Source organism: Colletotrichum graminicola (genome assembly GCF_000149035.1).
Source record: "Colletotrichum graminicola M1.001 genomic scaffold supercont1.18, whole genome shotgun sequence".
NCBI lineage: Eukaryota > Fungi > Ascomycota > Sordariomycetes > Glomerellales > Glomerellaceae > Colletotrichum > Colletotrichum graminicola.
The window spans coordinates 500,368-526,752 of NW_007361022.1; the positions used below are offsets into that span (position 1 = coordinate 500,368).

Consider the following 26,385-nt stretch of genomic DNA (forward strand, 5'->3'; position numbering starts at 1 on the left):
GAACCAAGTTCCGAATTATACCAAAACCAGGATATCTACAAGTAAATGTATTCATGATTGGATGATACTTCTTATCTGGGCACCAGAAAATCACCAAGGAGACCTTTACGATAATCTCCCACATGGTGCAGGTAGTGAGCTTGTGTGGGGGGGGGGGGGTTTCAGAGAGCGGGACAGCTCGGATGCTGACATGGCGGGGCACTGAAGAAATGTACACATGTAGACCGAGCATGGGAGGATGGCGGGGTAACTTTCGGCGGGGTCACTCGAAAAAAGTGTCAGAACTCCAAGGTATCGCGATCCCAATCAAGCTTTGCGCCGATCGTCATCAGCTCTTAGTTCCCATTCTTTCCTGCTTTCCTCGCTTCTTCCCTCTGAATCATTTATACCCTCTTCATAACGACCATATCAAGAGACGCAATGGCCAGCCTTCCTGAGACCTTTGACCGTAAGCATCCTCAGGGTTTACTACAAACCTCCAAACCGCGCGCGCGATCTTGCGCGTGCATGACGCCATGCCTTGCCAGCTAACAATTTATTTTCTTTAACAGGACCTGTCCACATCGCCGTCATCGGCGGCACCGGCTTGGGCAAGCTTGAGGGCTACACCCCCGTCGCGTCCCTGACCCCGACGACGCCATGGGGCAAGCCCTCATCGCCTATCCAGATTCTTGAACATAATGGAGTGCCCATCGCCTTCCTCGCCCGCCACGGTCTGCACCACCAGTTTGCTCCTCACGAGGTGCCCGCCCGCGCCAACATCGCCGCCCTGCGCTCCATCGGCGTGCGCTGCGTCATCGCATTCTCGGCGGTCGGCAGCCTGCGCGAGGAGATCAAGCCCATGGACTTTGTGGTCCCGGACCAGGTCATCGACCGCACCAAGGGCGTGCGCCCTTTCACCTTCTTCGAGGGCGGTGTCGTTGGGCATGTCGGGTTCGCGGACCCGTTCGACAAGGGGCTCGCCGAGATCGTGAAGAAGTGCGCGGCGCACATGCAGGGTGACGGAGTCGTTCTACATGACAAGGGAACCATCATCTGCATGGGTAAGTTGCTTCTGTCATGCGAGGCCGCTGTCGAGTGTGAGCTGTATACTGACGAAACGATACAGAGGGCCCTCAGTTCTCCACCCGCGCCGAGTCGCACATGTACCGCTCCTGGGGCGGCAGCGTTATCAACATGTCGGCTCTTCCTGAGGCCAAGCTCGCCCGCGAGGCCGAGATGGCCTACCAGATGATCTGCATGGCTACCGACTACGACTGCTGGCACTCATTCGAGGACGTCGACGTCGCCATGGTTATGAAGTACATGGCCGCCAACGGCGAGAACGCCAAGCGCCTCGTCGGCGGTGTCCTTGACGAGCTGTCTAAGCAGGAGAACAGCAACCTAGTTCTCGCCAAGCAATGGGAGGGTTCCTCGCAGGGCGCCGTCAAGTTCATGACCAAGCCCGAGGGTCGCGACCCTGAGGCCATGAAGAGGGTCGAGTTCCTCTTCCCTGGCTTCTGGAACTAGAGTGCGACCTACGTTGTAGCTCGTACAGCAATGTGATATTGTCTTTTACGATTGTTTGAACGATGAAATATGGGAAGAAACGGTGTTCATATGGGAATATAAAAATGAGCTTGAACACCAGTCAATAAGCGACGCTTTCATGAGTTTGCGATGGCATGTAAAACCCTCTTGGGCATCAGCTGTTCGGGGTGGAAGCGGGATAGGTCACAGAATAGGAGCAAACTATATGCAACAAGTGATGCAACAGCGTCGACACAACGGTCGATGGGTTTTCTGTTTAATGCGATTTGTTCTCTGCGCCAGCAACATTCCACTACATGCTTGAACGCCACGCTTCGCCACCTTCTTGTTCTTTAGGCTCCAGAAAAAAGAAAAAGAAAAATCTACATTTACACTTCCGTCGTTGTTTCCTAATCACATCAAAAGATACAATGCCCGAACGCCCTTTTCCGCCGCGGCAATGTGCCAAGGCCGGACATCCGTCCCCCTATCTATAACGCCCCTCGCGCGAGCCAGGGTGCCGAGGCCCCTGAAGTAGGTGAGCATCTCGCGCATCAGTCCCTCGTACATGCGTGGGTTGTTGTCCGCGTGTACAATGTTGACCTCCATGACCACGGGTGGGTCTTCAAGCTTTGTCCCGCCGCGCTTGACGAGGTAGCCGCTGATGAGAGCCGGGTTCAGCTCGCCTAGCGAGTATGAGTTACTTAGTCGGTGCGAGAGGACGGCGCCCCATGATTGATCCGTGACATCGAGGAGGATGGCGTCTCCTTCGGCTGGCTCTGCGTTACCATCACCAGGAGTGCCGCCCGGGGTCGCAGCGTTCGCCGGGTTGTTCTCCTTCATGGGTGTTACAGGGGTGCCACTTTGCTCCGGCGATACGATGGACGCCTGTGGGGTGGAAACAGGCGTTGTGTAGAAAGCCGATGGCGCTGTTGCCGAGACCTTGATAGCGGGCGGAACCAACTGCATCGACGGATTGGTATCGACCGATATCAACGTTAAGCTCACAGTTGCCACCGACTCCGTCTGCGCGAGCCCCTGCCAGAATCCAATCTCCTGCGCATCCATGAACCCGCACTTGGATATGACCACACGCCAATGGACCTTCCATTTGGAGATCAAATCATGGGTGGTTTCCCATATCTCGTGGCAGACATCATTAAGCGACGTCGAAAGGGCCTTGCCCTTGCGACCAAGGTTGTAAGACGCTGTCATCTGCTGGGAGCCCCTATTGTCGGTCCATGCAGCGGTGATCCACCTCTCATCGATGCTTTGGGCGTAGGCGATGTGAATGCAAGTGTTCTCATGCATGAGCGACGATGACGATGTGGCGGACAGTTTGAAGTCGATTCCTCGTGGGAATGACTGCTCGAGTATGATGGCAGGCGACGGCATCGGTCCGCCGAATAACGTGCAACGATCGTATGTCTCGATCGCCAACTTGATCGCGTCGTTTGGTGTCGGCTCCACCATTCCTTTCGAGGAAGTCAAGAAGTCCAAGGGTACCAGCTGTAAAACTAACTCATTGGTCGGCGTTTGCCTTTTGTCGGATAGAGACCTTTTGTGCATCTCAAAAAGTTGCTGGAAAGCGGTACAGGCCTCGACGATGGAGCCAGGATGGTCAGGAGGATATACAAAGTATATCACAAAATTCTTCTCCTTAGCGTTAGCCAAAAGGAGGCCTTGATTAAGGGCTTCCATACGATCGCCCAAGCCCGCAACAATGTGAGGGCTCACGGTGCCTGGCGAAGTTGCGACCTTGTCTGCTTCGAAAGGCACCAAACCATCAGCGACTTTAGAACTGGACGGCAGACGCTCAAAGGAGCCCAGTTTCAAAAGTTCGTATACGTTTCGCATGCGATCCAAGAATGCTGCAGCAACATCTGACATCCCGTCCCAATGAGGGAATACGCACACAACGTTGACGTCCTTCGTCCCTTGAGCAGGACCAAGTCCCAGGCTTTCCCAAAACTGAACACTTACGGGCAGAACCGACAGCCTGGCTTCTGCACGACGAAGCTCCATGTGAGGAGCTGGAATTTGAAAGAGGTTGTTCGGCTTTGGTGGCTCCGCGTTGTCTCGCGGGTTGGCCGGCCTCGGATGAAGCCGGCTGGGCGGTCCAATCAAAGGAACATCGGGGACTTCAACAAGGCCTTTGAAGTTGCAGGCGTTGAACTCTCCGAGGCAAGGGGGAATAACTTCGCGCAGTGCCTGTAGGGCAGTCCGGCCAAGGGAAGACAGCTGGCGCCGCGTATCTGATACAATGGCTGTATTCAATGTATTCGCAAGCGCATCCCGTATTCTCAGGCTACCCGTCGCGGCCTGCTCGGTCACGATCTGCGCAATCGTAATTGCATCTTCGTCCGGGAGAGAAAGATAAATAGGGAGCGACTCTGCGTCTTCAAAGTATTTAGGTATCAGTGTTTCCGACGCCTCAGCCTTGGCAAGTTTCGGGAGATCCAAAGCTAACGCCGGGTCAGAGTCATCCACGGATTCGATGTCTTTTAAGGAGGTGACATGGGAGGCAACGTCATCGTCCAGGTTGAGTCTTCGGATACTAGACTTGAAGGGCGATGCTGGCTCATCTTCTGACGTGCTCGAGTCATCCTGATCTGATACCAGACTAACATCGTCCGCATCAGATGCCAAGTCATCCCCTTTTCCGGGGCTCGCAACAAGGGGGCTGTTCTCGAGATTACCCGTGATCGTACGAATCAGCGCATTTGTACGTTCCGGTTGTCGCAAAGTTTTCCTTTGTTTTCCGTGTCTTCGCAGATAGTCAGTCGTTGGAGGGCCCTGCGAAACGGTCTGCTTGCTTGCGTCTTGCGAACGGCCTTGGAATATCGGGGGACAGTCAAAACGTCCGCCTTGTTCATACTTCTTGTTCACAAGAGGCAGAACCGGGTCGAAGTCCACACTATCGAAGACACTGCCCTTCCGCGCTGGTGTTCTCTGTTGAGCAGAGCGGATGTCCGCCAGGGAAGCCCGAACTCTTTTGTAGACAGTATCTGGATCGAACGGACTTGATTCGCGTTTGACGCCAGCTGTCTTTTCCACGCTGGACCTTTGCTTCCCTTCATCCAACAGCGTGCTTCGCGCATGCTTCAATTCCGGTTTCGCGAATATCGGAGGACTGAGTACCGGCTTAGCTTCCTCTACGGGAAGAATTAATTTTGCAGGCTCGGGCACAGGTGCCGGGATCGCAGGTGGCGCAGGCGGCGCGTCAGGCATACCCAAGTCAGGCAAGCCCGACAGATCGAGATCATTGCCGCCCTCTTCGTCGAAGAAGCTGAAGTCAGCGTCGGTAATGTCCGTATCCCCAAACATGTCTGGTCCCATATCACCAAACAGGTTGTCGTTGTCGCCAGCCAGAAATGAGTCGGCCCGGTCTCTTTTACTATCGCTCGAATGCCATCCGTCGCCGTATGCTTCGTTGTGCTGGCTAGTGTTCATCGCGGATACGTCATGCGTGCCTGTGTCAGTCATGGTCGTATCTATGTCAACTACCGCCATTGTAGTCCCTGGGGCACCCGGGCTAGAAGTCGTCCCGTCCATGGAAGGTGTTATACCCAGGGGATTTTGAACTCCGTCAGGCGGTGTAGGGTACATCGTACCCGCGGCAGCGGCGTTGCTTGCACGTCTCAATCCTAATGGTGAATGCCCGTTTGCTTGTTGTGCCGGGACTGCCGCGACAGCCTCTCTTGAAGCCGCGATTTCCCTCTCCTTTTTCCGTTTAGAGACTTTTTCGTCCCGTTCAGTGCCGAGCTGAAACCATGTCCTCGCTTCGTTCAAGAAATCAGACGTTTCGTCTTGGGCTAGCAGCACAGGATCCCCTAGACCGCTATTTCGCGCAAGCATAACGGACTTTTTACGGAAACAGAGGACTGCAGGCCAAGATATCGTAGCCAATGTGGAAGGAAATGGCGTCATTTTACCCTCAATCTTATGCTCGCCAGATTTTCGGCGAAGCATCTGCAATGCGATCCATGGACAAGACTGAAGGAGGATGGGGGACAGCCCGCGGGACTGGAAAATTTTGATGCAGGTGTCTCTCCATTGTGAGGATCTAGCGTCCGCGCCTCTCCAAAGCTGCGTATCCGGCGTCTGTCCTAGGCCAAGTTCGGGATACGATAAGCCTCCGCCTACGAATCCCTGATAGTTTGCCAGAACACCGAAGGGGGCGGCCAGAATCTGAGAACCTAGCACAAGTTGACTCGGCGAGGATGGCTCGTTCACCGACAAAAGACCCTCGCAGCAGGACACAGACAAACTCATGACCAACGCCCCTGTCGTGGTAAGGTAGATCCGGAATGTTCCAACAACGGCGGCTTCAGTGTCTAGAGCCCGTTCAGCTTGGCCATCTCGCATGACTTTTGACGGCAGCAAAACGGTTCGGTGATTTAGGGGTATCGCCGAGACGCGACTGCAAAAGGCCGCCGATATCGTTGATAAAATTGCCGTGATGAACTGCTCATATATGTCGGGCAGGGTAGCCAAGCCTGTGCCCTTTGGTTCGGGGTCAGAAGAGGTTGGCAGTACAGAGATCCCTGTCTGCTGGTTTCGAAGCGACAAGTCAAGAGCCGAGTTGCTCGACGACGAACTCGTCGGTGTATTCGCGGGTTGCTGCCCTGGCGCCCGCCCTTTGAACAAACTGACTGGCTCGAAAGACCCTTCGTCAGCCGTCAACAGTGTTGCGCCAGCGATACTGACACTGTTGCCCAGTATACCATCGCTTTCGTCGCCCGAGACCGCATCTTTACTCGAAATGTAAAAGTACCACAGAACGCGTCTGGTTGCGTCGTAGTAGACAATGTGGCCGCGGTTTCTTAGCTCGGTCTCGACGTCCGCCGCCGCTGAAGGGAACGTTTGCGCGTGTTCCTGAGACGGTTCATAAACTCGGTAAACGATCGACGAGATGTTATTCTAGCAGTAATTTGTCAGCAAAAGACATACAGTTTCCAGCTCCTGAACGAACATTCAATAAGGTATTAGTATCGTATTCGCTTGTGTCCATATCGACGGTCGAGTCTCGCAACGGCGGGATGTGTTCCGTGTCGCAACATCAACTCGCGGTAGCTAAAGCTCCCAGGGGCCACAGGAGCCGATTCACAGTTGGATATCGGCAGTCATAAAATATTCGTTTCGCTTCGGCATCGGTCGGAAGTTGATATGCGATTGAAAGGGATATCGGCAAAGTGGTTTGTTCGAATTCGCGAAGTCATCGACTCCATCTCCGTGGGTCCAAAGCGCGACCAAAGGACCGGCTTCTCGGCATCAACCGAGTCCTGAACCGTTCCAGAATTATCAAGCAGCGTCTAATGAGTAGTGTTTCCCACTTAACCGCAAGGTGATGGGAACCTAGATGCCACCGATACTCGGCCTTTGTCGTTGTAATCGTTGTCGGACGTTGTTGGATGTTGTCGAAGCTTTGGCAATCATGGCCAGGCCGGGTCAAGATGGCGGAGGGTAAACTGGAGCCACGGAGTGCACTAACAGCAGGCCCAGCCAGTAAGTGCAACATTAGGGGTGGGCGGGTCCTTGAGGCGTGGCTCCCGCATCGACTCGCTTATCGATAAGAAAGAAAAAAAGTTCCTTTGCAGACCCTCGGCCGCAGGATTTCTTACTCTCGTCGTCGAATCGTCGCGCAGAACACACCCAGAAATTCTCGATCGTGGTCTCCGACAAACACGATGAAATTGACATACCCGGGAACTGTCCCGGTCTACACCGTCTCCGGCGCGTCAACAGCCAGACCTTTACCGGACTGGCTGGCGAGACGGAGAAAGCGATCGCTGAAGAACGACCCCGAATACCAAAACCGAGTCGAGCTTCTCCAAGACTTTGAGTTCGAGGAGGCCAGTACCTGCATTCGTGTCAGTGAAGATGGCGACTGGGCCGTCAGCGCAGGAACCTACAAGCCTCAAATTCACGTTCACAACCTCCCCCAGCTATCACTGTCGTTCGCACGCCATACGAACTCTCTTACCGAAAAGTTGACCATCCTCTCCTCCGACTACTCGAAAACTCTGCTTCTCCAAGACGACCGACGCCTTGAGTTTCACACTCCCATGGGCTGTCACTACACAATCCGCATTCCCCGTTACGGGAGAGACTTGCTTTACGACAGACAGTCTACTGAAGCACTTGTCCCGGCAGTGGGCGTGGACCAGGATGGCTTGGGCGAAGTTTTCCGCCTGAACCTCGAGATTGGCAGATTCATGAAGTCTTTTCAGATTGATGTCGGCGGGGATGAGGAAGGGGCTGGTTTGCAGGGAAGTATTGAAGCGGGAAGTGTCAACGCTGCTGCGTTGGCAGAGGGCACCCATGGCCTTGCCGCTTTTGGTACGTCCATCGGCACAGTTGAGTTCTGGGACCCTAGATCGAAGTCCAGAGTGGCGCGTCTTGGGTGTCAGGAGGGTGCCATCACCGCCTTGGACTTCAGTGTTTCGGGACTGTCTATTGCCACCGGTTCCGCGACCGGCATGGTTCAGCTGTTCGATTTGCGTCGCCCTGTTCCTCTCTTGACCAAGGACCAAGGTTACGGGTTCCCGATCAAGAAGCTGATTCATATGACCACTGCTTCGCAAGAGAAGAAGATTCTTTCTGCTGACAAGAGGATTATCAAAATATGGGATGAGACCGACGGCACGCCTTGGACCTCGGTTGAGCCCATCGTAGATCTCAACGATGTGTAAGTGATGGAGTTCCAAGCATATTTAGGATTTCGCTAACCAAAAATTAGCGCTTGGTGCAAGGACACTGGTATGCTTCTCACGGCCAATGAAGGCAAATCACAGCACTCCTTTTTCATCCCCAGCCTGGGACCGGCCCCGAGATGGTGCTCGTTCCTGGACAACATGGTCGAGGAGATGGCGGAGGAGGTCCGCTCAGAGACCTACGACAACTACAAGTTCTTGACGCTGCCAGAGCTTAAGCAATTGAGCATGGAGCATTTGATTGGCAAGACGAACCTGCTCCGACCGTACATGCACGGTTACTTTGTGGCGTCGAAGCTCTACGAGCAGGCACGTCTTATCGCGAACCCCTATGTATGGGAGGAGGAGCGGACGAAGCGCATCAAGGAGAAGGTCGAGAAGGAGCGCGCCAGCAGAATCAGAGGCAACAAAAAGGTCAAGGTCAACCAGAAGCTCGCCGACAAGCTCCTCAAGAAGCAAGAGAACAGAGAGGTTGTGGACACACAGGCCGGCCTCCTCGGCGACGATCGTTTCAGAAAGCTCTTCGAGGACGAGGCCTTCGCTGTCGACGAGTCCACCTACGAGTTCCGTGCTCTCAATCCTAGCACGAAGGTTGCCGCAAAGGATGCTCACGAGGTCGGTGTCAGTTCTGCTGCTCGCCCTGTCGTAGACTCGGGACCCAAGGGTCTCGGAAAGAAGGCTACCCAGGATTACGAAATGAAGATTTCTTCTTCCAACATGAAGGGCGGAAAAGAAAGGGACACTGCCCTGGGTGCCCGGGTACAAAAGTCGGGCCGCATCAATAAGACGAACCGTGGAGATGCGTACGGCGAGAAGACGGTCACATTTGTTCCGCATGGCAAGAAGAAGCATGGTGGGCAACAACCGGATCATCACGACGACTCAAGACCTCGGGATCACAAGAACAACTCGAGAAGAAGCGCCAGCACAAATACATTCCGAAGGCTATAAGTATAACCGCTATCAGATATCCAGGGGCAATATAATAGTACAAAGAAGGGGACTCCTTACGCCGCACGCAGAATCATGTTCATCAATCGTCCAGGCTCGACCGCCTTGGCAAATGAACCCACCCATTACACCAGCACCAAGCCAGTTGGCGGCCCGCAACCCCCGGGTCCTACTACCCTCTATCTTGTGCTCACTTCCGACCCCACCTCATCAACTTGCGCTTCGACTCAGCCTGTGCCAGACCCTTTTCGAGATCTTCTGGACGGACTCTGGGTGTGGGCGGCACGTCATCAGCGAGTCTCGCGAGGCCGCGGTGGCTGCGTGGCGGGGATGAAGACTCTTTGACTGATCGGGGGAACTCGGTCCTCCGCGGCGTGAGGGCAGTGACGACTTTCCTGGCGGACTTGCGCATGGTCTCTCTGATCTTCCATTCACGCTTCTTGGCAACATAGAACAAAATGGCCATGCCAACTGTGTATGGGTCAGCGAAATGGTGTTCCACAGGAGTTTGCGTCTTTTAATTCGTTTCACACGTACTTCCAAGAGCGCCAACCACGGAGACGACTACGATGATAGCGATCATAGCTTCGCGGGACAAGTCGACTGCTCCAGGGCTGTCACCAGATGCGCCTGCCTCGGTGTCGACTCCATTCCCAGATGAGCTGGCATCGCCGGGTGTGTCTGGAAAATAGGTATCGGTCGCCAGTGGGAAAAAGTTGGAGGTTGTGGCTGACATGTTCGTGTTATTGGCCAAAATACCGCTCGCGGAGAGGAAATAGAGTCGTTTTGGAGGATCGGGAAAAGTTCAAGAGGCGCAGGCAAACTAGATGGGTCGAAAAGAAAATGGGAATACGGCGTCAGACTCGTATGAGTAGAGTAAGAAAACAACGTTGGACAAAATCGAAAGGATACCCGGCGCCACGGATGTGGCCCAACTCACTATTTACATTGCTCAAGCGCCTCGAGGGTGTCGTTTTGAATGGTCGTCCAGCGCCAATCGTTGGTCCCCTCCCCCCTCCCCCCCTCGCAAGCGGCAACCACCCAGAAGATGCATCGGGCAGCATATGTGATGAGCTACAAGCGACTTCCCTTCTCTATACAACCTCGTGGGCGTGCGTAGTGGGGCGTACGAAGACAAATGCAGGAACCGTATCAAGACACCTTGTTCTACCTACCACTCTGAGCAGTCTCGAGTCCCAGATGGTTAAGCTAGGCTCGCGATGCTCTCTCATTGGCGTTGAACGGCCTCGAAGCGCCGGCATAAGGCGCTTTCACATTAGGGGGCAGGGGTATGGTGGCCAATCAGCGGGCGGGGCTAGGAGTGAGCGGCTCGGCTGGTTTTTGAGGGGAAGGGGGGGCGCAGGGGACGAAGACGTGCGTTGAAACTACACTATCACAGTCTCCATGGCTGTCTCTTGGCATCTGCATATATGTCTAGAGCAGCCGGTTATGGCAGTGGATGCTATATTAGCAAGTCTAATCGTGTGATCGGGATGGGAATGCGCAAGTGTCAACTTGACTATGCGGTGTGACCAGCGAGCTGCCGGGGCTGATTTGAAGGCCTTTGTCAGCGAGGCACGTTATGTGGCTTCGCTTTATGTGATGGCATCTGCACACCTCGTCACTGTCACGCTTTTGCTGACGAGGAGGAATATCCGGCGAGGGGTCGGCCATGGCCTAAGCCCTCCTTGGAGGCGCGGATCATGCCGATTCCGACGATGATGCCGCCGAAGTGTCAGTTACCGCTTGTTCTCCTTTATGCTCATGCCTTTCTCTCGACGGACATCGGAGTTACTTGGCTTTCTCTCGGAGAGCTTCTAAAATTGGATAGTGGCCTTGGCTTGTACCTATCCTGGAAGATCTTGGTGTCTCCCATGTGACCGCCGCGGGGTTTCGTCGCTGGGCCTGCATCGGCCATTCAGCAGGTTGCATCAGGGAGTAGATCGTAGGGCCGGAGGGTGAGTGTCCTCTTCTGCCGTGCTTCATTGCTCGGAGTTGGAACGGAGTTCTGATAGCCAAATTTGTCCTGCAAGGCCATTACATCGTGGAAATGTCGATTGAGTTGTCTTTGGTGTTATCACCGGCGTTGAGAAACGGTGTCTGGCCCCGAATCGTCCTTTTATTGATTACAGCTTTGGATTCCTACATTATCACTGTCACGGCAGTCCAGTTCCCAACCTGTATTTGTAGCAGCCGATCTGCCTAGCCTCTTGTCGCCGCAGACACAGGACTCGACGGGGAAAGGTGCTGACATTCATTCATGGCAGGATTCCTGCATAGATTCTTCGGTCGGTTCAAGATTCATTAGAGTTCTTCTCCAATCCTCTGTCACTCGGCCACACCTCCCCTCTTTGATCTTATCCCAAGCATGTATTTGAGGAAAGTCGGTTACGCAAACTACTAGTTAATAGGAAGCCGCCGTAGTGAGCGCCAGTACCTCACCTTGTTTCAGTACCATTGAGGAGTGACAGAAATCTCCTTCGGCTTGTCATTGTATGTCAGTTGTCGTGAGCAATGACAACTAATCAAACATGTGTATCTATGCAGAAAGATCCGTCGGTCTGCTGTAAAAGATGTCGGCTTGGTTGTGCAAGACACAATGAAGAAGATGGACTTGTACAACCGGGCAGGTACCGTTTGGTGTCGTTGAAGAGTCAGCGCCTTCCATAATCACTACAGCATCTGCCTCATGGCTACTGCTCCTCGATCCTAGTGATAAGTAGTTTATCACTCATTCTTTCCGGGGGATTAGCAACAGCCCTATCGTAGCAGGCGTTCCGAGCAGTGCTTCCCAGTGTGCATAGTCAAATATTCGCCTGATCATGCATTATGTTGCTCGTGATCCTCATCTGCTACCCTCATGCCCATTTAGCCATCCAACCACAATTTTCTGGCTTCAAAATCCGGGTCTCCTCGATCATCGACGGCCTTTTCCCTTCTTCTTTCTTTCTTCTTTTTGCCAGTTTGATGTTCATTTGATACTTTTCTCTCAAAGCACAGGAACTAGCTTCTACCACTGGCAGCATCGCCCCAGACTTCGCCTTGACCTTCAACATGGCTGGCGAATCCAGCCCTGATCCGCTTCAGGAGCCCGGCTCCAATCACCTTCTGAAGGATAATACTCCAAGCGATAATTCCACTTCCAGCGTGGGATCACAGCGAGGCTTGCCAAACCAGCTCCAAGACTTGCAGTCGACCACCACCTGTGTCTTGCAAGATGAGAAAAAGAGCCAGCATCGCGTAGTACAGTCAGAAAAATCAGAGGAGAAGCAGGTTCTTGAGGCGAATGAATTGTTCGCTTTTGCACCGCAGCCAAAGCACAAGCCTAACCAGTTCTCTGGCCGCAAAAAACATCTTAATTTTGATTTCAAGACCCTTAAATCTCCAAAAGGTGAGGCAGACAGGCCTGTTGTCGACACATCACCTCCTGAGTACGGCACACCAAGTCAATACTGGGAACGGACTTCTCCCAATAACAGTCATGATCAACATCGCCAAACTGCCGGTTCTCAGACAGACAATTCATCGAGCTGTATCCGTCAGGAAAAGCAAAGCCGATCAATCACTGATGATCTGGATCTGAACTCTGTCCAGCCCGAATTGGAGCATGTAAGCATTCGGGCTGGGATGCCGACTCGGCATATCTCAGGTGGAATGAGCCCTCCGTTCGAAAACCATCCAGCTGTAGAAGACGTTTCAAGATCCCGAAGAAACAGTATCGATTACCGTCCGGGTTCCACCGTGGAAGGCCGCATCAAGGGTCGCCCTTTTGCTGATGCCGACGCTGGCCTTCCTGGTTTCTATCGAACACCTGTCCAGGAATCAGGCCGAAGTCCAGTCATTGACAGAGTTAACATATCATGCCTCAACAGCCCTCAAGGAGCAACAAACGGCATGGTCAAGCCCGCGCATGCATCAGACCAAAGAATGGAGACCATGATTTCAGTCAATACGCCACAAGCCCACGATGGGAACACTTTCGAGAGGGTCATACGTGAACAGAAATTCCACACGCCCAGCTATAACAAGCAGCACCTCGAAGAAAATGTGTCCCGTACACGTACTCCTGTTGGTGACCTTGAACTGCCACAGAAAAGTACTCCAAGCACCGTGGGCAAGCAACGACGGCACCGTACTACTCGACAGCAGCCAATTCGGTTTTTCCGACACGAACAACGAGAATCTGTTCCTCAACGCACACTTTCACGGCAGTCAAATGTTTCAAAAAGTCGACAGTCGCGTCTTCGTCATCAAGAACGACATAGTCGGCTGATCCAAGAGGAACCCGGCTCCAATGGCCAGGCCGACCGTCGATACGGCCAACCCCAAACACAGAGCCACGTGCAAAAAAGCCACTTCGATGTACTTCAGAGCATGATAACTCACCACAACAGGTTTCTTGAGGATGCGAAACTGACGGAAGAAAGTATGAAAAACGAGATCGCAGGTCAGGAGCGGGCAATAGAGGCATTAAAGACACACATGGAAATGTCTTATCTACGCCATGAACAAGATCAAGAGCACCAGAAGGCCCTTAATGCCGAAATATCTTCACTGCTGCAGAAGAACGACGAAATCATTGCCATCATGGCTCAACGTGATGGTCGAGAGAAAGAGCTGGAAGCAGAGGTTGCCAAACTTCGAGCTTTGGGAAAGGGGCATGCCGCGGAGATGTCCGAATTGAAAATCAAATGTGAAGAGAAACAATCCAAGCTGGAAAAGTTGAAAGAGAAAGGACGCGGATACAAAGATCATCTTAACAAGGCCATTGCGGAGCACCAGGAGCTCTGGCAGCAATCCAAGGACATCAGCCAGAGGGCAATCGATGACATGAGAAAGGAACATCAGGAGTCCGAAAAGCACTTCCACTCGACCTTGAAGGAGAAAGAAGCTGCTCAAGACAATCTGAATCGCATATTCGACGACAAAAGAGATTTACTTCATCAGGAATTGCATGCTGGTGAGTAAGGTCGGCGCGATAGCATCAGGATGGTATGGCTAACGATAGACAGCTGCCTCAAAAACCAAGAGCTTGGAGTCGGCAATGGAAAAGCTCGAGGGGAATTTGCTTGCCGAAGCAGATAAAACCAAAGGTTTGGAGGAACAGCTAAGCAAGAGCAGAGACCGGGAGGCTTTCTTGTTGCGGGTTGAAGACAACATGAGACAGATCTCTGACAAACTAAACGAAATGCAAGTCAAGTCAGCAGAAGCAAATGCTTTGCCAACCAGTATCATTGAAAGGTAAATTCGGTCTGCTAATTCAATAAACAGTGCCAAACTAACGGGCACAGGTTTGACAAGATCACAGCATATTTGCAATCAGCATCATGGGCGGATCTTGGGGACGAGATGCGTCAAGCCCTGAATAACTTTCAGAGAGAGCTCATTCCACAGTGAGTATTACCTTATTATTCTTCTTGCTCCTCAATTAAAGGAAATTCCCCAGGTTTCTGCAAGAGGTAAAGAGCCTGACAACCGAAAGTTCTACCATTGAAGACAGGCTTCAGAGTCTTGAGAAGACCGTTCAGAACCAGGCGGTGCTAGCTCAAACAGAACGCCAAAAACAACAAGAGCAACTACTGCAGCAAATATCCGAAGAGAAGAAGGAAACCCAAAACCTGTTCCTGTCTCTCCAGTCCAGGGATATTCAAATGACAGAAATTTCCAACGCTGTTTCCGAGCTGACGCGTAAGCTCCAAGAACTAAAGGCATCCGTGGCCCTTGCTTCTCAAACTGGAACAACCTCAGAAGAAATCCGATCTCTGCAGGAACTTTTCCTCAGCCGGGATCATCAGGTTTCTGAGATGCAGGCTGAGCTCAAAATTCAGCGTGAAGCTCAAGAGGTAACGCTTCGCGAGCTGCGAGAGAGGCTTTGCCAAGCCGAGGAAGATGTCCGTCAAAAGAGCGAGCTCGTCAAAGACTTGCAGCGTAAGACGCTTACCGAGAAGGACGGCTACGCCGCAAAGGAACAGGAGAAAAAACAAGAGTTGGAGCTTCGACTGAGACACTCAGAGGACTCTCGACAGAACATCCAGAAGCAACTTTTTGAAAGTGAGGCAGAGATTAAACGTCTCAAGACATTGGAAGACAACTCCGGGGTTATAAACCTTCGGAAAGAGCTCGACGATGCAAACCAAAGGATTATCAATCTTACTCTCAAGCTTCGAGAAACACAGACACCGGCTGTTGGCGCTGGAGTTTTTGATCAGCTAGCTGAACAGCTTGTCCAGCTAAACAACATGAAAGAAGATATCAGACAACTCAAGACAAGCGGCAAGACCTACACGACGGTCAGCAAACAACTTGCAACTATGCTCCTCGAACAAGATAACGCAATAGGCGACGATATTCTAGCCCCCAACAGTATAGTGGTACCAGAGCCAGATCTCCCCGATTTGCAACAAGGCGATCCGGTCAATCCACTGAAGATTTTTGAAGTCACCTCCTCTGAAACAGCGCTAGTCCAACAAAACGGCAAGAAGACAGTGTTCCGCAGACCTGTCGAGGAACCGTACCAAGAGATGCCTGGACCTTCAGCTGCGCAGGAGAAACTTCATCGGAGGGTGTCACAAAACCATGGTTCCCATCCCAAGCCAATCCTTCGTCAGCAAAGAATGGCGACAGGGTCATTGAATGCTTCGACAGAGCCTTTGGTTACTCGGCATGCCGGGCACTCTTCGTATAATCGACCTGTTCAGGGCGCTTTAATGACCGGTCAAACTGCCATCTCAGATGTCAGATCCAACCTTCTGGGTAATCCTAAGGTTCAATTATCCTATTTGATGAATCACGGTGATTGGCAGAAGATGACTACGCACGAGAGCAAAGGCATTCAAAAAGGGACTAAAAGGGGCAGTAATCTTCCACCATCCGCTCAACGTCCGAAACGGTCCAAGGCCAGCTTTCCTGTGGACGATGGTAATGACGGGTCTTCAATGGCTGGAGAGCAAAAGATGGCCAACTCTCAGAAGATCGAGTCATCACAGCAAACCGAGATGGACAGCACTCAGAGTTCCCAAGAGGAGTCCCAAAACAACGACCACACTTCATGTCATTTTCATCAAAGTACGCACAAGCCAGGTGCCGATTCAATCTGCCAGGGGAACGAATGAGACGACATGGATTCGCAGCAGAAGCAACAGCCAGCCAAGAAACAAGGCAGCAGTGGAGCTATTCGAAAAGAGTCACTTCGCACCGCGATTCCGGCATGACCAGGTTATGGGGATATTGTGGCATCGGTGATTGATTTTTGGGGGGGGGGACGTCGAGACGGATCGTAGTAATTCGATGGAACGAAGAAATTTGGGGGTGTTGCTCCTTTTTGTAGAATATACATATAGATCGCGGCAATCGAAGCCTTCACTTCCAACCGGCCAATCGTGCCGGACCAACGTGCCAATGTCCTCCCTAGGACGTGGCGTCTCTGAGGGTGCGCATGCTGATGTACATATCGTCCATGTGGTTTCCGAAACCCGATTGCATGCCGCCGTAAACGCCGTATATGGTGATATCAGTGTTGTTACATGTGTTGTTGATCGAATGATGAGCCGAGTTGCAGGTTCATTTGCCCTTCTTCTTTTGCTCGAGAAACAAAACCTTTCTCCGAACTGTGATATCGTCAGCTCTGCCATCCTATTCTCAATTTTGCGGCGTGATGCGGGTGACGTTGGTGGAAAGGGGTACATAGATGCCGGAATACAAGGGGCTAGAGGTGTCGTCGTACTTATCGGGTCGTATTTCAGCATGCTCATAGGCGATGCGGTTCGGAGGCGCTTGAAAGTGTAGAAGTATCCAGTCGCGGCCATGGACAAGAGCCGGACGATCATGACACGAGATTTGGCTGTTGTAGAAACCACAGTTAGCCTGGTAAATCCAAGAGATGCGGCTTCGTGTAACGAATTTTCCTAAAACCGAGTAACGAACCTTTCTTGGCCATCTTGGAGGGGAATTGCACCGCGCGATTGGTGGGGTTGGAGCTTGAAGCTGCTTGTACACGATCTGGGAGGCTGCGGGAGCTTCGCGTTGTGGTAAATTTGCGGTGGTGAGAAGCTGTCGGAGGGAAACGGGCCGCTCACCGAGATCTGGCTGGGGCTGCTGTCGGTGAAGGCTCGGTCTGGGTGGGTCGACTTTTGTACCCCAGTAGCAACAACTGGCATCGGGATGACTGCATACACTAGAGTAATGCAGGTGTCTCACATAGTGAACTGTTTTATTTAGTTTCTGTCGATAAAGATATTCTTATGACATAATACTAGTCAAGTGAGACCGTTTGGAAGAAGGCAAGCAGCGAGAGGCGTGAAGAGCGCACTGTCATACATAGAACCTTTGAGAATAGTAGTCGAGGATGGTAGGGGGACTAAAACGGTTTAGGGCCTGCAAGTCACCGTCCATCATGTCTATATTGACTATGCGGTGAGGATGTCTACACCGTAAGATGAAGTGAATGCGATGAAAGGAGTTGATCGACTGGACTCTCCGGGATCTCCAATACTTTGTCATTGAGCTCCCTCATCGATATCTACCCCCGAAGGCTACCCGGGATCCTTTTAGAGCTTGCAGGGTCCTGGCATCGAGCATCACCGCCGTGCGTTCGGACGGATAGACCATGACACTTTCGGCGACTGGGCTGGGTTCGCGCCCTTTCGTGCTGCATGCGTCCCTATTTGGATGCCAGCCCGCAGTTGATACAGAGTAGCTTCTCTCACGGCCCCTCCTCCGACTGGGCCGGCGGCCGGGCCTCTAGGCGGCCATGTTGTCTCGCAGCAGCTCGGGTCGCGGTTCCTAACAGAAGATGCAGCCCAGTGGGCCAAATGAGCGAAGTAGGAGGGTGTGCTGGATCGAGTGAAAAGCGGGTGACGGGTAAATAAAGGGGAACGAACGGACATTCTGTCTTGCCTTTTTCCCGTAGAGGGGAAGGAGGGTAAGATGAGCTCGCCGCTCATACTTTCTCTCCTTTCCTCTCCCCAACTCTTCAACTCTTGATGTTCAGCTGCTCGCACTTGGGCTATTGGGGCATCTTTGACACGCCGACAGCAGACATTCCTTGTCTTTCTCGTGGCCCATTCTTTAGGTATTTTTTCAGACCTCGATTGTTTCCATCCATCAGCACCGACGAAAAACACAAAGTGTAAGCATCGGAAACGGCGGTTCCCCCACGATAGTTCCCCGCCACGAGACCAACCGTACCATATTTCCTTGTGAAGGCCGACGGGCGCAATAAGCTCTGAAAAATGGCAACGAGCAGAGTGGCTGGCGCAGCTAGGTCGCTAAGGACGCCAAGGCGGCAGGCTGTCGTCGCGAGCCAGGTCCGAATGCTGAGCGGTGGAAACAATGGCAGTCACAGATCAAACGGTACGTCGCGGTGCTGTTGAAGCTTTCCCCCACATTATTTTGTTGCCCGCGACTGCATTCTGCTTCAGGCCGGTGCTATTTCCATCATCCATGCCAGTAGCTAGGTAGCTGTGTTGGCGGTGGAGTACAGCCCAGAGCCACCTGATCTCACATTCTCTTGCGGCCGCCCCCTCCCCTTCCAAGTGGAAGAGCTCCTATCTTCAGCTGGTCTCAGCTCTTCCAGGCTGCATCACCCCAGTTTTCTCACCTCTGCAAACGAGCCTTCACCGAACGCAAACAAAGGACGGACAATACGCCCGATTGGTCATTCGGGTCCCAGTCAACTGCGCTCAAGAATTCCACGTGGAACTAGGCACAAGACTCTGGATTGATTTCAATCCGCTCTGGGGCAGAAGCTCTAGGCCCGGCTTTCTCCGGTTTCGGACACAGGCCTTTGAAGCAAATCCACGCCAAACACGGCCGGGTTTGATCCCCTGTCTTCGTCTTCGACTCGCCAGCAACCAGCAAGTGCTCGGCTGGCGTCCCTCAAGAGGAGGGGGGCAAACACAGCCCGTCATAGACAGAAACGATGCCACGCCCCCTTCGCACCATTCATGGTGCAGGACCGTGTCTCGTGCCTAATGTCACAAGTCTCAGTATTGGCCTGGTTGGCCGTGGCTGTTAAATGTATTGAATAAGATGTCGGCTGTATCGGATGATGACGGGGAGGAAGTGCGCTGATTTTTTCCTCCGTCGCTGTCCTATTCTTGCCTCTGCTCGTTGATACCCCGTCAATAAGACATTGTACATTGCGCACACGCATCCGAGACTGAATTGCTCACAGCTTGTTCTTCTTGCCGGCCAAGAGTAAATTAAATAGCAGTCGAGTTGGCTGCCTACGTTTTGGGGAATTTCTGGAAATTCTTAATCTTCTACTCCTCCCTCGACATTTCCTATCTCTTACAACCCTTGCTCGGTTTCTTCCCGGTGCTATCGGTTAGAGTAAGGTTGCCATTTGTCCCTCCTTGATCTCCACTGTTGCGTGGTGCAAGCCCTCTTGACTAACTTTTATACGTATGACTCTTGCACAGATACCCCGCGGTCCCCTAAGGTCCTCCTCTCAAATACCCCGCCATCGCAGAGGCAACTTTTCTTCAGCAACAGAAACAGCCATTTGTCACCCCACCATCGAACCATGTCGACCACACCGTCCCGTCGGTTGAACGTGCACAACATCAACCAGCATGTTGTTGCCGCTGAGTACGCTGTTCGCGGCGAGCTGGCCGTAAAGTCGGAGGAATACCGCGCGAAGCTAGCCAAGGGTGATAAGGACCTCCCCTTCGATGCTGTCATCTCGGCCAACATCGGAAACCCCCAGCAGCTTGACCAGAAGCCCATTACCTTCTTCCGCCAGGTTGTCAGTCTGTTGGAGAACCCCTTGCTCCTCGAGCACGAGGATGTTCTGCTGAATCAGCTCGGCTACAAGAGTGACGTTATCTCTCGCGCCAAGTGGCTCTTGAGCAAGGTTGGCTCTGTTGGTGCTTACAGCGCCAGTGCCGGTGTCCCTGCTATCAAGGAGAGTGTTGCCAAGTTTATCGAGCGTAAGTTGCAAGTTTTGGTCGCCTTGTGCCGCGAGTGAAAACTAAACAAAGACCCTTTGCAGGCCGAGACGGGTTCCCCGCCGATCCCGCTCACATTTACCTCTCTGGCGGTGCCTCTTCCGGCGTCAACACGCTCCTGCACATTATTGCCAAGGACTCCACAAGCGGCGTTCTGGTCCCCATCCCCCAGTACCCGCTCTACACGGCGTCTCTCTCCGTCCTCAACGCCACCTGTGTTCCTTACTACCTCGACGAGGCTTCTGGCTGGGGTACCGACTTGGCCACCATCAAGTCTGCCTATGAAAAGGCCACGTCGGAGGGCACTGATGTTCGCGCTATTGTTATCATCAACCCCGGCAATCCCACCGGTGCCTCCCTATCCGAGGATGATATCCGCGCCGTTTTTGACTTCGCGGCCGAGAAGAGTCTTGTCGTGATGGCCGACGAGGTCTACCAGACCAACGTCTTTGTTGGCAAGTTCCACTCCTTCAAGGGCGTCCTTTGCAAGTTGCAGAAGGAGACCCCTGGCAAGTACGACCACGTCGAACTCGCCTCGCTGCACTCCATCTCCAAGGGCATGGTTGGCGAGTGCGGCCACCGCGGTGGCTACTTCGAGCTCGTCAACTTCGACCCCGAGGTCGAGGCCAACATTTACAAGTTCGTATCCATCACCCTCTGCGCCCCCGTCGTCGGCCAGTGCATCGTCGAGCTCATGGTAAACCCTCCCAAGGAGGGTGAGCCTAGCTACGAGCTGTACCGCAAGGAGTACGACGGCATTTTCAACGGCCTCAAGGAGCGTGCCACGGCGCTGCACAAGGCCTTTGACCAGATGGAGGGCGTCGAGTGCGGCACGCCCCAGGGCTCCATGTACCTCTTCCCGACCATAAAGCTTCCCGCCAAGGCCGCTGAGGCCGCCAAGAAGGAGGGCCGCACCGCCGATGAGTTCTACTGCATGCGCATGCTCGAGGCCACTGGCGTCTGCGTCGTGCCCGGCAGTGGGTTCGGCCAGAAGGAGGGCACCCTGCACTTCCGCACGACCTTCCTCGCCCCCGGTACTGACTGGATCGGCCGCATCATCAACTTCCACAAGGACTTTGTTGAGAAGTACCGGTGAGCGACGCTTGCGGGGTCTGCCTTTACCGTCTTTTACCAAGGGCGCTGTATGGAAAGGGGACCAGTGGGGTGCGAGGAGGCCAGCCGTCGTTGGGCGAGGTGAGACTCGCCTTGACAGCGAGCGCGCGGCTGGGAGTTTTGCAATGTTGCAAGACTTCACTGGGCGGTCTTGAAAGCACATAGAAGAGCATAAATATCGCATGGACAATATCGGATGTGTTAGAAGAAGCGGTGCGCGAGATAGGGAGCGAAGACTTCTTTTTGGACGCGGTATAGCTTTGCATAGCGCGAGGGGCATATTATATTCCTTTGGATTTAACATATTGTCGTCAATGCTTCGTTTTGGTATAGCTTGCGAGAATATAACACTTTCCGCTCCCAATCGTGGCCCATTGTTCAGCCTTGATTGGGCCTTCCGAAGATATCCGAAACAGCCTCTGCTTGCGAACTCGCCATCCTTGGTCACAGGCCACATCTAGCATTCACAAGATATTCTCACAATCCTGCCAAGGAGCAAACCGTGAGACTCAAAAAGGATGTCGAACACTGGGTATTCTGGCATCACAAAGGGGTGGTCGGCGAACTCGGTTCAAGCCAAGATTCCTCATATTGGCCCGTCTAATACGTAGGTATCATACAGAGTTGTTGTAGTAGCACACATTTGCTTACCCAGCCCCCCAGTTCTATTCGCCGCCTGTCATCTCTACGTCACCACTTTGGCCGTTCCAAGCCTGACCGGGACGTACAATCGGGTGAGCATATGGTGAAGAAAGCGCGTCTGCCCTCTCATATTCTAACGGCCCGGCCGGCAGCTTACGCCCGCTCACTTCCTCTCAGACGCACGGCCTGGCCGTACTTCTGGAGCTTGGTGATGAGCTGATCGCCTTGGCGAACAACATCCTGGTATTGCTTGTTCTTATCATCGGGGCGGTTGGTCTCGATGACGCCCTTGCCGCTAACGCGGTCAATTGTGCAAGGAATGCGACCAGCCGCGATGAATTTGGCGAGGTCGCTAATGAAGAGTCAGATCTCTAAAATCTAGTCAAGTCAGGGGTGGAGAACCATACCGGTCCAGGAAGTCAACGGTGACGCCAAAGTCGGTCGCCATCGTCTCCAGCCCAACTACACGGTAGCTTTGGAGAAGCTGCTGGTATGCGCGGAGGCGCATCTCGCGAATGAACCAGTTCTTATGCTCGTGCAGGTAGCGGTCCTGCGTGAGGAAGTTCTCCTCGACCTCGGCAAGAGCCTGGAAGAAGTACTTGTACTGGCCATTATACAGGCTTGAGACGAGCTGGGCCAGAGGCGAGAAATCGATAGCCATCTCAGCATCGGGCTGGTCAGTGCCTGTGCCGAGGGTCGTCAGGTTCACTGCGGTCTTGGCGGCTGCGGTAGGCGCGGGGGCGTCTTGCATTGTGTCGTCGGCACCGGGACCGGCGCTGAGAGCACCGGATAGAGCCAGAATCTTATCGTCTCCGTCGCCAAGGATAGCCTTAATCTCGGGAGCATCAACAACCTTGCTCTTGAAGTCAACGCGCTTCAAGGATACGGATCCGGCGAGAACAGAGTAGACGACGAGGGAAGAATAGGTGCAGAGTTCGTAGCTGGTGAAGGTGGACAAGCTGTCCAGCAGCAGCGGGGCCGCCAGATTGTACGACCGAACGGTCAAAAGGTAGATGCCCTCGTAGGCCTTGAGACGGTTGCGGCGGTCCCAGTCACCACCGGACTCAACCAGGGTCTTTGCGCGCTCAACATGCTTCTTCACAAGGAGCTTGTCACCGTAGAACAGACCCATCCGGATTATCGCGAGCACCAGGTCGATCTTGGTACCCAGGATACCGGTCTTCTCGAAAACGTCTTCGTATGCGGCGATCGCCCGATCCTAAATCAATCGTCAGTATTCCCATTCGGCCTCGCATCCACCTTTTTCGCACGCACCTTGTCACCAACTCTGGCCCAGAACTCCGCCCGTTTTCCCCGCGCAGCCTGGATCTCCGTATCGCCTGCTTTTTCGACGGCCTCATCTTCCTCCTTCTGGAACTCCTCGAACTCTCGATCGTTGTCGGCCTTAAGCTCTTGGTACCGAGCCTCGTCCCAGGGCAGGTTGACGGTGGTTGGCGTGCTCTTGGTGGCGATCATGCCCGCCAAACTCGACTTCCGACTCAGAGGCTTGCCGGGGGTCTGGCTGCCACCTTCCCCAACTTGGTTCAGAATGCCCTCGAGAGGGTGTGCAAGATAGCGGTAGAGCGGTGCCATCTTGTGCTCGGTGATGGCATCATTGAGGGCTTTCGCGGCGGTTTGTTGAGATGACCGGGAGGCGTAGGCATTTGTGAGGGCAAAGACATGCTGGGCGAGCGGGAGGAGAGGGTACTTTGCGTACTGGGGTTCTGAGCCCATCTTTGCGGTTGGGTTTTCGGGGGGCGCCGGGAATAAAAGGTTCTAGGTTATGGTACGTGAGGGAACAAAATGAGGATGCGAGATGGGTTTCCTGGGTGAGCACGAGGGTGATGTCGTTGTTTGGAGGCGCTTGGAGCTGGAGCTTGGGAAAACCCCCTGCAACCCGCAAGCGGCCAGTCATACAGTCAGTCTTGATTGGCCCTGTGGCGGGGGTGAGCTTAGTCAAGCTGGCAAGGCTGCAGTGCGACACGTACCGGACCTGCCTGGAATCGTACCAGCTTGCCCACCGAGGTCTTCATTCACCAAGAGCTATTCTTTCCCTTTCAGTCAAGTGGATTATTCTCATCATTTAAGACCTAACTCCCAATTGTTATCATCTTCAGTTTTCAAACTGCAAAGCCAAATGTTCTTGCCCTTTCTTATAAAAGCACCCCTGCCGTTTCGGTAACCATAGCAAGGTGGGTGGGTCCTTACCATCCTCAGCAAGACCCCAGTACTCGCGACGCTCAGCAGCTTCTTCCTTTCTCCGACCGTCCGTTATCCCATTTCCAACCCTTCGAGTCGGCGAGATATTTTCGACCAAATAAACCCTCCAAGGTTCTTTTTCTCTTTGTCCAATACAGAAACACTTATTCCAGAGCATAATATCCAGTCTTGTCCAGAAACTCGGGGACAATGGCGGGCTACGACGACGACGACGACGACTCGTATGAGCGACAGTCTCAATCTTACGATGCGAAGAAACGCAAGAGATCCCAGTCGCCATCCCGGAATGGAAAGTCCTCCTCCCGCCGAGGTGAAAAGCGCGAAGACGGCGGCACCGATGAACTCCCGCAGCCCTACAATGCAAAGGAACTTCAGCCCGCCAAACGACGAGCCGTCTCTCCCTCGGAGCAACCTCGCAAGCTGAAGAGACCTGGCGCTCGAGCTCGCATCTCCGAAGCCGAACGAGAAGCAATACGTCAGCGAGCATTGGAGCGAGAGAAGGAAATGGAGGCTCAGGCTCAGGCTGCCGCGGAACGCCAACGTAGCACTGCCAATAACAACGTCGTTACGCAGCATTATAACAGTGTGCCAGAACGAGGCAGGGACTGGAGACGAACAGATAGTAAGATCAAGGGGCTTCGTGCCTTCAACAACTGGGTCAAGAGCTGCATCATCCAAAAGTTTTCGCCGGATGAGGACCATACCCCCGGCTCTCGAGAGCAGGGGCTTTCGACTGAGAAAGAGCTGCTCGTACTCGATATCGGCTGTGGGAAGGGAGGCGACCTGGGCAAGTGGCAGCAAGCGCCGCAACCAGTGGAGCTCTACGTCGGTCTGGATCCCGCGGATATTAGTATTGACCAGGCTCGGGAGCGCTATCGCCAGATGGGTAGTCGCGGAGGGGGTGGTAGGGGCGGGAGAGGTGGATACAGACGACCGCCTCCGCGACTTTTTGAGGCACGTTTCCACGTCAAGGACTGCTACGGCGAAAACATCGAGGACATTGAAATCATCAGACGGGTCGGATTCGACACCAACCCCCTTAGCCGGCAAGGATTCGACGTTGTAAGCATGATGTTCTGCATGCACTACGCGTTCGAGACAGAGCAGAAGGCCCGTACCATGCTGCGTAACGTTGCCGGTTCACTGAAGAAGGGAGGGCGTTTGATTGGATGCATTCCCAACTCCGACGTTCTGGGCGAGCACGTCCGAAAGTTCAACGAGCAACAGGAAGAGAAGAAAAAGAAGGCCGCCGAGGAGCCGCCTCAGGAGGCAGAAGAGGGAGAACTGGAGGATGGTGAAGCGGAGCAGTCGGCGGAGTGGGGCAACTCCATCTATCGAGTCCGATTCCCGGGCAAAACACCAGCTGATGGCGTCTTCCGGCCCGCATTCGGCTGGAAGTACAACTTTTTCCTCGACGAAGCTGTGGAGGAGGTGCCTGAGTACGTCGTCCCATGGGAAGTACTCAGAGCCCTGGCCGAAGACTACAATCTCGAACTGCAGTACCACAAGACGTTCATGGAGATTTGGGAGTCGGAGAAGGATGATGAAACACTTGGTCCTTTGAGTGAGAGAATGGGCGTTCGGGAGCGTGGTGGTGGACGCCTTCTCGTCTCGCCAGAGGAGTTGGAAGCGGCAAGCTTCTACACCGCTTTCTGTTTCTACAAGGTGTAAGCTTGGGGAAAGCATGTAATGATAGGACGGCTCGCGGTACCTCAAAGGAACCAAGGCGCATATTTGAGGTTAGAATTATCGTTTAGACTCACAGACCGGTCTGAACGCATATACAACAGTGCAACTGATCAACATTTACCGACTTTATGTGTTTGGGTTGCGAAAAGGTTATATGTTGATGCAGTACACACATCATTCAGTTGAGTGAGAAAGGACTCTCTTGCCCCCTTTTTGACATGTCTTGTGTCCAAGTAATTTCTCTTGTCCCTCATGTTCATTTTGTTGCTGTTGTCTTTCTGATTACTATCTCTCTTGATCTATCTGGGCATTGCAAATAGGAGCAGGGATAAGAACAGAACGCCCAACTAGATCCCCCAAGTTTAAGGGGTTAACAGTCTCGCAATTTACAGGGCACGAATATCGATAAATCATTTGCTGCCAGTCTGGAACATGCCTGATAGACGGCTAAACTGTCTTGTTGAAAAGAACCAATCTTGTAAGGATCACATCGACGGCGTTGAAGGGCGATGATTATCCAAGGAAAGTACCACAACTTTGACTCCAGTACTAGGAAGTTCCAGTTATAAATAAACCGGTACGCCAAGGTACAATGA

The 26,385-nt window shown here is 53.2% G+C and overlaps 9 protein-coding genes across 9 annotated transcripts; 5 read left to right on the top strand and 4 right to left on the bottom strand.

The window, feature by feature from the left end:
* Nucleotides 1–420: 420 nt before the first annotated feature.
* Nucleotides 421–1,509, top strand: GLRG_05426 (methylthioadenosine phosphorylase; the record flags this gene model as incomplete). The annotated part of the gene is made up of 3 exons (XM_008096111.1): nt 421–448; nt 552–1,043; nt 1,109–1,509. 3 exons carry the CDS (start codon nt 421–423, stop codon nt 1,507–1,509), a joined length of 921 nt encoding a protein of 306 aa, XP_008094302.1.
* Nucleotides 1,510–1,923: 414 nt separating this feature from the next.
* GLRG_05427 (uncharacterized protein) lies at nt 1,924–6,523 on the bottom strand (the record flags this gene model as incomplete). Its single annotated transcript, XM_008096112.1, has 2 exons — nt 1,924–6,432; nt 6,485–6,523. The coding sequence occupies 2 exons, from the start codon at nt 6,521–6,523 to the stop codon at nt 1,924–1,926; spliced, it is 4,548 nt and encodes a 1,515-aa protein (XP_008094303.1).
* Nucleotides 6,524–7,199: 676 nt separating this feature from the next.
* On the top strand, nt 7,200–9,176 carry GLRG_05428 (uncharacterized protein; the record flags this gene model as incomplete). The annotated part of the gene is made up of 2 exons (XM_008096113.1): nt 7,200–8,200; nt 8,252–9,176. 2 exons carry the CDS (start codon nt 7,200–7,202, stop codon nt 9,174–9,176), a joined length of 1,926 nt encoding a protein of 641 aa, XP_008094304.1.
* Nucleotides 9,177–9,366: 190 nt separating this feature from the next.
* GLRG_05429 (uncharacterized protein) lies at nt 9,367–9,912 on the bottom strand (the record flags this gene model as incomplete). Its single annotated transcript, XM_008096114.1, has 2 exons — nt 9,367–9,647; nt 9,714–9,912. 2 exons carry the CDS (start codon nt 9,910–9,912, stop codon nt 9,367–9,369), a joined length of 480 nt encoding a protein of 159 aa, XP_008094305.1.
* Nucleotides 9,913–12,230: 2,318 nt separating this feature from the next.
* Nucleotides 12,231–16,288, top strand: GLRG_05430 (uncharacterized protein; the record flags this gene model as incomplete). Its single annotated transcript, XM_008096115.1, has 6 exons — nt 12,231–13,230; nt 13,283–13,440; nt 13,512–14,136; nt 14,189–14,417; nt 14,468–14,569; nt 14,659–16,288. The coding sequence occupies 6 exons, from the start codon at nt 12,231–12,233 to the stop codon at nt 16,286–16,288; spliced, it is 3,744 nt and encodes a 1,247-aa protein (XP_008094306.1).
* Nucleotides 16,289–16,736: 448 nt separating this feature from the next.
* GLRG_05431 (ribosomal protein L33) lies at nt 16,737–17,112 on the bottom strand (the record flags this gene model as incomplete). The annotated part of the gene is made up of 3 exons (XM_008096116.1): nt 16,737–16,783; nt 16,900–17,016; nt 17,100–17,112. 3 exons carry the CDS (start codon nt 17,110–17,112, stop codon nt 16,737–16,739), a joined length of 177 nt encoding a protein of 58 aa, XP_008094307.1.
* Nucleotides 17,113–19,701: 2,589 nt separating this feature from the next.
* Nucleotides 19,702–21,221, top strand: GLRG_05432 (aminotransferase class I and II; the record flags this gene model as incomplete). The annotated part of the gene is made up of 2 exons (XM_008096117.1): nt 19,702–20,107; nt 20,170–21,221. 2 exons carry the CDS (start codon nt 19,702–19,704, stop codon nt 21,219–21,221), a joined length of 1,458 nt encoding a protein of 485 aa, XP_008094308.1.
* Nucleotides 21,222–22,033: 812 nt separating this feature from the next.
* GLRG_05433 (26S proteasome subunit RPN7) lies at nt 22,034–23,614 on the bottom strand (the record flags this gene model as incomplete). Its single annotated transcript, XM_008096118.1, has 3 exons — nt 22,034–22,232; nt 22,288–23,099; nt 23,156–23,614. 3 exons carry the CDS (start codon nt 23,612–23,614, stop codon nt 22,034–22,036), a joined length of 1,470 nt encoding a protein of 489 aa, XP_008094309.1.
* A 675-nt stretch (nt 23,615–24,289) lies between these two features.
* Nucleotides 24,290–25,771, top strand: GLRG_05434 (mRNA capping enzyme; the record flags this gene model as incomplete). The annotated part of the gene is made up of 1 exon (XM_008096119.1): nt 24,290–25,771. The coding sequence occupies one exon, from the start codon at nt 24,290–24,292 to the stop codon at nt 25,769–25,771; it is 1,482 nt and encodes a 493-aa protein (XP_008094310.1).
* Nucleotides 25,772–26,385: the final 614 nt, after the last annotated feature.